Source organism: Belonocnema kinseyi, chromosome 7 (genome assembly GCF_010883055.1).
Source record: "Belonocnema kinseyi isolate 2016_QV_RU_SX_M_011 chromosome 7, B_treatae_v1, whole genome shotgun sequence".
In the NCBI taxonomy this organism is placed as follows: Eukaryota; Metazoa; Arthropoda; class Insecta; order Hymenoptera; family Cynipidae; genus Belonocnema; species Belonocnema kinseyi.
The window spans coordinates 64,657,558-64,671,354 of NC_046663.1; the positions used below are offsets into that span (position 1 = coordinate 64,657,558).

The window sequence follows — 13,797 nt, forward strand, 5'->3', positions numbered from 1 at the left end:
CAGTGTGTAGGCGATTACGATTTTTGCTAATGTTAATTTCTCAGTATGATTGACCCGGCTTTTCGAGAAATTCATCTTGCCTTGGGAAAAACTCGGCATAAAAATCAGCGGTTCCAGAAGCAAAAGGCTCGCTCTATTCGGTTGGGAATCTGCTGCAATCGAGAACTCTTTCCCCCTGGAATTTTTCGCTTCTTGACGAAGATTTACCCAGCTGTTCAAATCTGCATTGAAACCAAAGCTCTTGCAATTTCCCAAACTGCTTTCCTTGGCTGGAAATCTCATCGGTCTGTTACAGATTTGGGAAACTCGACTGCAGGAGTCACTTCCTCGACGATGATACATTTGCGTGTTCACTATTCCGCTGAACTCGCTGTTCATCATGACGATTTCGGGTCCCAAGGACGATTTCAAATCAAAAACATCCTGAGGACTAGAAAAATACAGAATCCCAGAGGCATTTGTTTTCGCTAAATTGCAAACTGGCATGTAATCGCAAATCTGAGAAGATCGGGCCGAATCATTTGATCGAGGACATCTAAAATTGACTGAATCCCTGAACTGCCACATTGTAATTTCTCTCGCATAGAGAAGCATTTTTGCATAAATTAAACGATCAGTGTAAACAGGACTGTCTTTGAAACTAGCGCACTGATTGCAGATTTCATTTCTCGGCAGAAGAAGCGTATCTATTAAAGTTTTTGCTGTCGTGGGACTATATTTCTCGTAATAATCCAAAATGTCGTACTTCAATCTGGACTCTGATCTCTTCAAATTCAACTCTTCGTATGCGTCAACAATCACATTCTTCCGAAACTCGGAATTCGAGTGGGCGTTCGATTTATCGGGCTGCTCGCTGCTTTCAAAATCAGGGTGGAATTCGGAATTGTAGATGAATCGAGCAGCTTTGTGGATGAGTTCAGAGGTTGGATTTGCTTTCGCTTTCCAGGATGTGAAGCCTTTTTCCTGACGATTCGGAGGCTCTTGTCGGATTTCTTCTAGGCTCGAGAAAATTGAGGTTGTTTCTTCTGAGGAAGGAACAATATCTATCGTTATTGAACTACGAGAGGGTGCGGTTTTTAGACCTAGGGGTGTGGAGGATGCGTGTGTCTCCGTGCGTTGTGCAAATAGTGCTCTTTCGTCAGTACATAGCCTCTCTCGTTGCGAATTTCCTACGTTTTCTAATTTTAGGTACTCTAAGTGTAAGTAGCGGTGGTGAACACACGCAAAATTGTATCAATTCTCAACTCCCTTGTTCTCAGATTTCAACTCACGTTTCAGTTTTTCCAGCTCGTAAAGGACCTGAAATTAAAATGATCCGTGTGATTGAAATAATACATTAAATTAATAACAGAAAATCACAGTGGCGACTTGATCTGGAAACCAAGAGTTTACTTCTGATCGCAGTTAAATTCAAGTTTTCATTATTGAAATGATTCTTGTCAATTTAGAAATCTAATTTCTGCTTTACGTACCGTCACCGATTTTTCAGATTATCGGAGTTTAATCTAATTAAATCATCATTTATTATTTAATTTTTATTATTTATTTAAAAATTCATCAGTTTGGTTAAATATTAATTTCTTTAACTGAAAATTTGAACGTCCATTTTTGGTTGAAATTTTCTCTTTTTTAATTGAACATTTAATTATTTCGTTGAAAATCTAGTTTAATTTTCAACTAAAAAATATGAATTTTCATAAAGAAGAAAAACATATTTCCACAATGTTGTTTAAATTTTAAGCTCGAAAGAAGAATTTTCAACCAAAAGATTCATTTTCAAACAAAAAATCTGAATTATAAAAACAATTAATTTTTAAACAAATATTTTAGTTTTCTACCAAATAGGTCAATTTTTTTACCAAAAAGATGAATTTTAAACGAAAAATGTAATGGTTGATATTTCAACCAAAATATATTTTTATTATAAACAACAAGAAAAATCGAATTCAATTTTATTTAACAATTCAAACCAAATTCTTGAACTTTCAAGTCAAAAAGATTCATTTTTTACAATAAAATTTGCCTAAATTATGAGGCAAATGTAATTATTCAGATAATTTATTGGTAAATCAATTTTTAAGCCAAAAATATAAATTTTCTACAAAAAAGGTAATTTTTAACCAAAAAGTTAATTTTTAACCAAATAGTTGAATTTTCCACCAAAAAATATGAACGCTAAAAAAAATGTAATAGTTGATATGTCAATAAAAAAGTTTATTTTCCATTAAAAAACAGACGAAATTGAACCCAAATAAATATTTTTTAAGAAAATTAGTAAATTTTCCTAGAAAATTTTTTCAGCCAATAAAGAAAAATGCAACCAAATTGTTGAATTTTCTACAAAACAGTTAATTTTCAACCTGATAGTTAAATTTTCTATGAAATAGCTTTATTTTAAAACCAAAAATGTTAATTAAAAAAAAAACAGATAATTTTCAACCAAATATTTTAGTTTTCAACCAAAGAGGTACATTTTTAACCGAAAACAATGATTTTTTTAGCGAAAAATGTATTGGTTGAAATATCAAACAACCAAAAAATATTTTTATTATAAACAAAACAAAAACAGTCGAATTAAATTATCTTTAACAATTTAAATGAAATTCTTGAATTTCCTACAGAACAATTTGCCTAAATTCTAATACAAAGATAATTATTAAAATAACTTAATTGAAAATAATGTCAAGTCTAAAATATGAATTTTGAACAAAAAAGTTCATTTTTACAACAACAAAAAACCAAAAAATAGATCAATTTTCGAACAAAGAATTACATTTTAACCACGAAAGATTTTTTCGTTAAGAAAGAAACAAAAATTCAACCTAGTTGTTGAATTTTCAATAAAGAAGTTGAATTTAGAAACACTAAAAAAATACTTTTTAACCAAATAGTTGAATTTTTAAAAAATAATTGAATTTAAAATAAAACAGTTAATTTGATCCACATCTATTAATTTTCAACCAAATGGACGAATTTTTAAAGAAAAGAAATTATACTTCATCCAAAAAGTGTTGTATTTTACACCAAATAGTTGAATTTTTAACTAAAATTATGAACCTTACAAAAAAAAGAATTTGTAACGAAGAATTAAAAATCAACCAAATAGTTGAGTTTTTTATCAAAAAAGATTATTTCTCAACGAAAAATAGTCTAATTTAACCAAAAATATAAATTGTCAACGAAAAATGTCATAGTTAATATTTCAACGAGGAGATTTTTATTTTCATTGAAAAACAGCTGAGTAGTTATAAAAGAAAAAGAATGTTCCGAAAAATAGTTGAAGCATCAACTAAAAAGACTGAATTTTTAATCAAAAAGTTTCATTTTTAACCCAAAAAAAAAATTTTTTACTAAGAGTGACGAATTTTTAAACAAAGAAAACGAATTTTCTACCAAGAAAATTTTTTTAGTGAAGAGAGAAAAATTTCAACCAATTTGTTGAATTTTAAAACTAAAAATTTGAATTCTCTAGAAAGCAATTAAATTTTCAAACCGAAAATAGGAATTTTCAGCCCACAAATTAATTTAAACCGAAAAGTGAATTTTCAGCCAAATAGTTGAACTTTCTTCGAAAATAATAGAATTTTCAACCCAAAAAGATGAATTTCCAACAAAGCAGTTGAATGTTTAAACCACAAAGAGAAGCTTTCTGAAAAACAGTTGAATTTTGAACCCGAAAATATGAATTTTCAACTATAAATGGAATAGTTACATTTTCAGTTGAAAAAATTGATTTGTAACCCAAATAAAAACGAATTTTCTAACAAAATAGTTCAATCTTTAAACAATTAGAAAAATTTCCAACCAAAAATATAATTATCTACTTTTCAATTAAAAAGAAATTAAGTCTCAACCAAAAGAGATTAGTTTTCTATCTAAAGATGAATTTTAAATCAAACAGTTACATTTTTAGCCAAAAGAGATGAATATTCAAACGAAAAAGACAAATTTGCTACTAAGAAAGATTTTTCAGTCAAGAATAACAAACATTTAAACCAAATTATGAAATTTTCATGTTAAAGGCAAAATTAAAATAAATTTTCCACCAAAAAAGATGAAGTTTGAAGCAAAAATATATAAGTAGATTTTTCAATTATTAAGAAAAAATAACTTTTAGCCCGAAGAGATTATTTTTCTATTCAAAGATAAATTTTTAATCCAAAAAGACGGTAGTTATCTATTCGAAAATATATATGTTCAACAGATCAGTAGAATTTTAATCAGAAATACATTAATTTTCTAAGCAAAAATGAATTTTTAATCTAAAAAGACGAATATTCAGTAAAATAGTTTAATTTTCAACAAAAAGATGACATTTTAACAAAATACTTGAATTTTAGACTAAATAGTAAGATTTTTAATTAAAAGTGATGAATTTCGAACCATGCATAAAATTTTAGACTTTGTCTCTATTAATTCAGTTCGCATTTAAGCAGAAAAATAGGGAAAAAAATATAAAATTTCTTGAAAACAGGGAAAAAAAAAGAATTCTTCGAATATGTGGAAAAGAGGGGAATAGGGAAAAGAGTGCAAAGTCTGTGATTAAATAAATAGAATAACCAATTTTTAATTTGTCAAGCGTTTCAAGCAAATTTTATTCACAGTAACATTTTCCCTTCAGCAAATTCGTCAAAAATTTTACATTTGTCTTTCATTAATCAATTTTTAATGTTAATACAATTTTTTTCAAAGTTTAAATTTTAACTTTAACTTCTTATCCATTTTATAAATTTTTATCAATTTTAATTTTAATTAATCAGTATTATTTTAATTAATCAATTTTCGTTATTAAAAAAAGTCATAAATAAACAAGTTCTTAATTTTCTGCGAAAATAAGTTATCTTTGTAAAATCTTTGAAATATTTGTGAGATTCTTAAAATCTTTAAAATCCTTTAAATCTTTGAAAATGTTGTGTAATTTTCTAAATGTTCTGAAATCTTAATGAGATCTATCCTTAATTTTTGTTTGCGAAATCTTTTGTGTTCATTTGATATCATTGAAATCTTTTTAAATCTTCTCAAATTTGTTGAAACCTTTTGAAATAAATCGCTTAAAATATTTGAAACGTTTGCATATTTTAAATATTTTGTAATATTTTTGAACTCTTTCTGAAATTTTGTGTAATCGTTTACAATCTTTGTTAAATTTTTTGAAATCTTGTAAAAAGTTTTGATATCATGTAAAATCTTTAAAATGTTTTGAAATCTTTAAATTCCTTGGGATCTTTGAAGTTTTTGTGACATTTTTTGAAATATTTTCGAAATCTTTCCTTGATCTTTGTTTGTGAAGTAGTTTTTATTTGTTGGAAATTATTAAACCCTTTTAAAATCCTCATGAATCCTTTAAAGTACTTGTGAAATCTTTCTGAAGTCTTTTGTATGCATTAAATATCAGTGGGCTATTTGTGAAATTTTTTGTAATCATTTTAAATCACTGGAATATTTAAAATCCTTGTCCAATCTTTTAAAATATTCTTATAAATTATGATATCGTTTAAGAGATTTGAAATGTTTTGAAATCTTTGAAATCTTTTGAAATCTTGTTAAAATCTTTTAAGCTCGTGAAAGCTTTTAAATCTATGAAAATTTTGTGCAATTTAAAAAATTTTTTGAAATCTGTGTGGAATATTTTAAAATGTTTGTGAAATCTTTCTTAAATTTTTGATTGTAAAATCTTTTGTATTCGTTGAAATCATTGCATTATTTAAGATCTCGTGGTAACTGTTGAAATATCCGGACAATTTCTTTAACCTCTAGAAATCGTTTCAAATCGTTTCAAATCTTTCAAACTTTTTGAAACCGTTGAAATCTGGTGTACAATATAGATGGATTTTAAACTAAAAAGATTAAATTTTAACCAAAATGGAATAGTTAAATTTCCAGTTAAAAAATTATTTTTCAATGAAAAAAATCAATTTTCAGATCGAAAAAAATAATAATTTTTAACTAAAGAGATGAAAATTTTAATTAAATATGACAGAATATTTAAATGGAATAGTTAAATTTTCAGTTAAAAAAATTAATTTCAACCAAATAATTAAATTTTCGACCAAAAATTGAATTATTAAATTTAAAATTTAAAATATGAACAATCCTAAAAGAAATAAAAAAAAATAGTTACATTTTCAAATAAAAAGATAAATTTTCAACTAAAATTATGAATTTTAAACTGCAATAGTTGAATTTTCATCCAAGAAGATTTAATTTTCTACCAAAAATCTTATTTTCAACAAAATACATGAATTTTTTACTAAAAACATAAATATTTCACCAAAAGTTGATTAGTTTTTTTTAATCTTTTGTTCTAAAACTTTTTTAAATCTCGGGAAATGGTTTTAAATCTTTAAAACTTTTTTAAATCTTTGAAATCTGATGTACTATATAGAAATATGGTGATTCTAATTCTAAAACTGAATTAACATCGAAATTTTCAACTAATATTTTTTATTATTTTTAATTTGAATAAGACAACAAAATGTATACTTCAATATTCTATATTAGCACAGGGTGTCTAGCGATTATTAGGAATAAAATTCAAGGTATTTTTCAGGTTTTCTAGGTCATGAAATAAAAATTTTCCAGGTTTCCTTTTTTACATCAAATAATGAAATATACGTTTGTCATATATCTAAAAAATGAACCATTTCATTTTTTATTGGCCAAAAATTTCTAAAGAACGCCGAATCGTAAATAAACAAATTCTTAATTTTTTGCAAACATAAGTCGTCTTTGTGAAATCTTTAGGAATATTTTTGAATCTTTCTAATGTCTTTGAAATCATTGAAATCTGTGTGAAATCTTTTAAAATCTTTGTGTAGTACAACAAACCTTAGTGAAAGCTTAAAATCTTTGAGAAATCTTTTGGCATTTCTCAAAGCTTTTGTAAAATCTTTCAAATTCTTGAAATGTTTGAAATCTTTGTGAACTCTTTTTTTAAATCTTTGTTTGCGAAATATTTTGTTTGTTTAAAATCATTGAAGTGTTTTGAAATCTTCTCAAATGTGTTGAAACCTTTTGAAATTCTTTGAAATCCTTATGAATTCTTTAAATAAATTGTGAAGTCTTCTCTAAGTCTTTTGTATTCGTTTGAAATCACTGGAATATTTGAAATCTTTGTTAAATCTTTTGAAATCTTATACAAAATTTCGATATCGTTTAAAATATTTGAAATGTTTGTAAATCTTTGAAATGTTTCTTTAATCTTTGTTCGTGAAATCTTTTCTGTTTGTTTGAAATTATTAAAATCTTTTCAAATTTGTTGAAAACTTTTGAAATCATTAAAAATCATTTAAATGTTTTGAAATTTTTGAAATCTGGTGTACCTTGTTGGAATCTTTGAAATTCTTGAAATGTTTTGAAATCCTTAAGAATTCTTTAAAATATTTGAGAAATCTTTCGGGAATCTTTTGTAAACGTTTGAAATCTTGTCTAAAATTTTTAATCGTTTAAAATCTTTGAAATGGTTTGAAATCCTTGAAATCTGGCGTACTGCACCCTTGTTGAAATCATTAAAATTCTCGTATTGTTTTGAAATCTTTATGAATGTTTTATGAAATCTTTGACACTTTTGTGAAATTTTTTTACAGCTCATAAAAAATGTTGAAGTTATTTAAAATCTTTGAAATGTTTTGAAATCTTTGAAATCTTTTGAAAGTTTTAAAATCTTTGTGCAATGCTCGAAATCTTAGCGAAATAGTCCAAAAATCTTTGAAATCTTAGTGAAATCTTTTGATATATCCTAAAAAATTTCGAAATTGTTTAAAATCTTTGAAAAGTTTTGAAACCTTAGAAATGTGGTTTAATACAACCTTTTAAAAATCTTTAAACTCTTTTGTAAGTTTTAAAATCTTTGTGAAATGTTCGAAATCTTTGTGAAATGCTACAAATCTTTTTGAAATGTTCGAAATCTTTGGGGAATTTTTGTTAAAACTTTTTAATCTAGTGTACACGCCTTTTTTGAATGCTTGAAATCCTTGAAATTTTTGTGTAATATTTTGAAATGTTTATAAAATCTTTCTTGAATCTTTGTTTGGAAAATCGTTTGTATTCGTTGAAGTCATTGAATTATTTAAAATATTTTGAAATCTTCTAAAATGTTTTAATACCTCTTGAAATCGTTTCAAATTTTTCAAAATCTTGGAAATCTTTGAAATCTTTTTAATCTTTAAAGTTTTAAAATGATTGTTAAATTGCTGTGAAATCTTTATTGAAATCTGGCATGCGCGCTTTTTTAAATCGTTAACATCCGTGAAATCTTTATGAAATGTTAAAGATATTTAAAACGTTTTGAAATGTTTGAAATATTTTGAAATCTTTAGAAATATTTTGTAACCTTCTGAAATCTGTTGTACCCTCAAAAACCGAGTGGTCAACCCCTCGAAAAATCCGTTTTATGGCCATTGCATATTCTAATTCTGAAATTGAATGAACATCGAAATTTTAAACTAATAATTTTTATAATTTCCAAGTTGAACACTTCAACAAAAAACTCCATGACATGTATTTATTGTGTAATAAACAAAAAATAAATTATATCTTGACGAATAAAAAGATTTGCAGCAGCAAGATTTTTTCTAAACGAGATGTTTCTTTCATAATAGTGTAAAAGTTTTAAATTACTCTTCGGACTTCGATAAAATTACTGTTTTTAAAGAAAAAAAAAGAATAATTAAAATTCAAGGTTTTCGTAAAAAAATTCAAGGAGAGTTTCAGGTTTTCAAGGTTTTCACGGTCACTAGAACACCCTATAGCGAAGAAGAAAATAAAAACTTATAAAATTATTCACAATATTAAGGTCTGTTCTTTACAATCTATAAAATAATTGGCACAGTCTACAAAGACTAACAAATTTTAATTACTTTTCGGATTTCAATAAAGTAACTGTTTTAGAAGCAAAAAAAATCAAGGTTCTCGTGAAAATCTTAAAGAGATTTCCAGGTTTTCAAGAAATAAACAAAATTCAAGGAGAATTCGAGGTTTTCAATATTTTCAAGGTTTTCAAGGTATGTGGACACACTGTAAAATTTAACTACTGAACGACGGTGATCCATGCAATAATAACATTGATTTTTGAAATAGACAAAAATGTTGGAATACCTCTAAAACTGTGGAAGCACTCCATGCCTGGGAGCGACAACTGTCCTTACAATATTCGCCGTCCTTGTTCGTGAGTTCAGGAAGTCCTCTCCAGTGATTAGTGGAAGCTTCGATCAGATGTCGAGAAATTATGGCTTCCGTGGATTCTATGGTTCTTTCTAATTCCTCTTTGCCGCCAACTAGTGGGGCGAAATGCAGACGAGCTCGGAGGAAGAAACCTATCGGCCAAAGCCATTCCTGCAAAATAATACAAATAATAATAAAGGAAGGGCAGGGTGTCTACTAAAATCATGGAAAATAATTCCCTGGCAATTTCAGGTATATTATATTTATATTTCGTATTTTTAAAAACAATCCACTCGGGATATTCATACAATTTCGCGAGTTTATTATCAATAATATGTTTTTAGTCATTGTAAATATTTGAATGTGTAAAAATAGTAACATTCATAGGTAAAATTAAATAACTGTTGTTTCATTTATAATTTGTAATGGACCAGTAATTTTTTTATTGTTACTTAACAGTTTCTAGAGACTTAATTAATATGTTTCATTTAGAAAGTTTTGATTTGATTTTTATTTCATTTAAATATAATTTTATTTGAATATGAATATAATATGAATAACTAAATAAGAAAAAAATAATACTTAAAACATAACTAAGCATTCCTTGAATTTCTTCCTAAAGTCCATGAATTCGAATAATAATAATAATAATAATAATAAATATATAAAAATAAATAATAATAATAAAGAGCCTCGGTGGCTCAGTTGGTTAGACACTCGGACTTCACCTCAGAGGTCCGGGGTTCGATCCCTGAGCCGGTGTCTCTAGAAATTTTTCAATGTACCTTTACCGAGGTTTTGGTGGTTCGGAACCCACCTTAAGTTGTAGGTCCCCCCATCGTGTACTTGACTGCAACCCAGTCCGTCAATGATGGGGTAAAACCAGGCTTTTTCCAATATGTCTGGGCAGACTGCTCTCATCAGATCACTGATTGCATTATAAAAATGCGTCCGTTATTGATGATATATACCGGGAGATCCCCGTGAAAAAATGATCAAATAAAAATCTATCACTAACCGAAAAACGCCTTCGACATGTTGGGCAGTATAAGCCTGTGACAACATTTCAACCCATAATTGTTTTATAATAATAATATTAATAATAATATAATAATTGAAAAACCTTAAATAATAATAATAATAACCCTACCGAAGGTGTTCCGCGTTGATGTCGCGGTAGGGCTTGAGCTCTCCTCTCATGACTTTGATGGCAACGTTGGAGGTAGCATTGCTACTGACAGGGTTTCCCATGCCAAATAGGCTGATAACGAAGAGGAGAGAGACTAAGTAGAACACCAAAACCCATCAATGAAAAATGGAGAATACATTAAAGATTTTGAAATGATTGTCGCTTCCCGAGGATCGTCGGGGCGCCCCTGGAGCCACCGCTGGAGGCCACAGCATGCGGGATGGTGGCGATGGTGAGCTGCGAGATGGTCAGAGGCAGATCTCACTAATCAAATAGCTGGCCAGCAAGGACATCTGCGACAAACGGTAAGCAGTGGAACATCAACTGTGCCTGCTGAGGATGTTTTGGCTAGCACTATCTATTCTCAGCCAACCACCTCGACAGAAATACCGTGGGAGAGCATCAATTGGAATACCACAATAAAAGAGGAATTAGTGCGTCTCTATTATGAAAGTGCGAAGTTTGAAACAAACAAGGAAAAAGGATACAATTTAAGAACAAAATTGGCTGCAAAGTATCCTAATATACAAAAGGTCGCACTAAAAGATCTCATCACTAAGGTCAATGACATCAGGACTAACCTACATGTTACAGAAGACCGAGCAATGGAGATTAAACAACAGGTTGATTTGGCGTGGAAAAACGACGGCAATGAACATCAGTTAGAGAAAGCCGCGACAAACGGTCAAGCAGGAGCGATTGATGTTCTTCCTCAACCTATTGATGATCCAACACCACCACATCCTCCAGAGGTGGATGACCTTATACAACCAGAGGCAGAAGCAGAGGTTCAGCAACCGAAAAAGAGACGAAAATGGACATACCATATGAACAGAGATGTTATGCGCTTTTATTTTTTGGCAGAGAAATGTGGGCAAAGTCTGAGGAGAGAACATCATAGACTCTTCTTACTTAAATACCCAGAGCTAGCCAAAAAAATAAATGAGCAGAATCTGGCAGATCGAAAACGCTCATTATCTGTAAACAGACTGCTTTCGACTGTTGAAATAGCTGCTATCAAAATGGAAGTGGAACGGCAGCTTCCTATTGATGAGCTCGCCTTCGAAGATGTGGATAACGAAGATTGATGCTGAAGGCATAGGTGCTAGGGATAATGAACATCATGCACCGGATCCATTAGAACCACATCCGGATATTACTAACGATGATGTGGATAGGGAAATCTCAGAAGAACTACAGCACCTGGAAAGGAATTTTGGTCATGCTTTACGAGAGTTCAGATATGTAGAAACAACATTGAGGCATTCTCTGGCCAAAATGAACATCACAAATCATCTGCGTGCACTAATAGCACATCTCGACAGTAAGGTTTTACCAACGTATTTGAACGTAACACAAAATGCGTTAGAGGTGCAAACTCTTGTATACTGTGCAGCTGTGGCAACCGTTAGAACGTTGGGCCGGAAAACTAGACCTGCAAATGCAGTTTTCGTCCTAGCAAGGGATTGAGATCCACTATGGAAAATCAGGTTGGATATGGATGTCAGAAAAGTAAGGTGCAAATTGGGTCGATTAACTCAATATAAAAAAGGAAATAGAACCAGAAAGTCGATGAACCATGTTACTAAAATCATCCACCCTCGGCACATCAAGACAGTAACACCAGCAATATTGAATGAAATTTTAGACTCTGAACGACAGAGACTTGATGTTCTTACTGCCAGACTGCGTCGATACAAGAAAAGTAATGCACGAAGGCAACAAAACCAAAACTTTCAGACAGATGAAAGAAGGTTCTATCGTGAACTGAGAGTAAAGCCAAATAACCTCCAAGGCACCGAAGTCCCTCAATTGGAAGATATGACTAACTACTGTTCGGGTGTTTGGAGAAAAATGAACAAATGCAATTTGGACACTGCGTGGTTCAAACTGGAGGAAGCAAGGGCAAGCAATAGCCCAGAAATGCATCTGACAAACATCACAGCTTTAGATGTTTCAGTTGTCTTGAAGAGGGCAAGTAATTGGAAAGCTCCAGGCCCGGACATGGTGCACAACTTCTGGTACAAGTACCTGACGAGTGTGCATCTTGCGTTGGCAAGGTGTTTTTAGAAATCATTGAACACCCAGATTTGATGTCAGGTTTTATGCTCCAAGGTACTACGTATATGATACCAAAAAAACCAGACACTCAAAATCCATCTGACTTTCGACCGATAGCCTGCCTTCCAACAATTTATAAATGTCTTACAGCTATCACTGCAGATAAGGTATATTCTCATTGTGACGAGAATGACATTCTTACAGAAGAACAAAAAGGATGTTGTAAAAAGTCACGAGGCTGTAAAGATCTAGTCACTATAAACGCTGTTGCCATGACTCAAGCTCGTAAGCATCAAAGGAACTTACACATGGCATACATTGACTACAAGCAAGCGTTTCCTTCCGTTCCGCATGACCTTTTGCTTGAAGTCTTAAAACTTTACAAGGTCTGTCCATGCATTATTGACTTTCTACGCCATGCGATGAGGCTCTGGGGTACAAGAATCAAGTATTTTGATCATGGACAACCAAGGATAACTAGATCAATACGCTTTACGACGGGTATATTTCAAGGAGACTCCTTCAGCGCACTATGGTTCTGTTTACCATTGAATCCATCGAGCAAAACACTAAACAGCATGTCTCATGGGTTCAGAATTCATGATAATGAGGATGGTCATCAAGTGACCCATCTTCTTTACATGCATGACCTGAAGCTGTACGCTAGTTCATGCCAGAAACTGTAGCAAGTGATCGATGTCACAAAACAGTTTTCCAATGATATCCACATAGAGTTCGGACTAGATAAATGCAGAACAGTGCACTTAATCAGAGGGGAATTAGGGAACGCAGAGTTAGAGAACGAGTTCGAAAATGACATCGAGGCAATGGCTGCAAGCGAATCATATAAATATCTGGGTATTACGATAGTTAAGACAAGCCTAATGACTGCCTTTACTACGAGACTCAGATTAATTATGAAGAGTTTTCTCAATTCGGCAAACAAAATCAGGGCGATCAACACATATGTCATCCCTGTCTTCACGTACTCCTTCGGGCTCATAAAATGGTCTAACACTGACCTTGAAAACTTAAACAGAATTGTTCGCGTAGAAATGACGAAGCACCGAATGCACCACAGAAATTCAGCGATTGAAAGGGTAGTTCTACCACGACATTTAGGAGGTAGGGGCGTTGTAGATGACAAAAAACTGTGTGAGTCACAAGTTATACAGTTACGAGACTATTTTAACGGCAAACGAAATGTTGCGCTTTAGAGAACCATCTGTCAAGCGGATCTTGAATACACGCCCTTAAATTTGTCCTCAGATGGGACCTTGAATATCAGGGCAGAAACCATAGAGGAATTAGAAATACAATGGAGGCAAAAAGCCATCCATGGCGAGCACCCCAACACGTTAGATCAAAATGAAGTGGATAGTGAG

At 30.8% G+C, this 13,797-nt stretch overlaps 1 protein-coding gene across 3 annotated transcripts in view; it reads right to left on the bottom strand.

The window, feature by feature from the left end:
- Nucleotides 1-1,101: 1,101 nt before the first annotated feature.
- Nucleotides 1,102-13,797, bottom strand: part of LOC117176269 (glycogen debranching enzyme) — a 101,646-nt gene continuing 88,950 nt past the window's right edge. For all 3 annotated transcript variants that reach the window (XM_033366438.1, XM_033366436.1, XM_033366437.1), the window contains 2 exons: nt 9,097-9,333; nt 1,102-1,299 (listed from right to left, as the gene is read on the bottom strand). In XM_033366438.1, the coding sequence (XP_033222329.1) occupies nt 1,234-1,299; nt 9,097-9,333 (303 nt within the window). In that variant the 3' untranslated portion in view covers nt 1,102-1,233. The remainder of the gene's footprint in view (nt 1,300-9,096; nt 9,334-13,797) is intronic.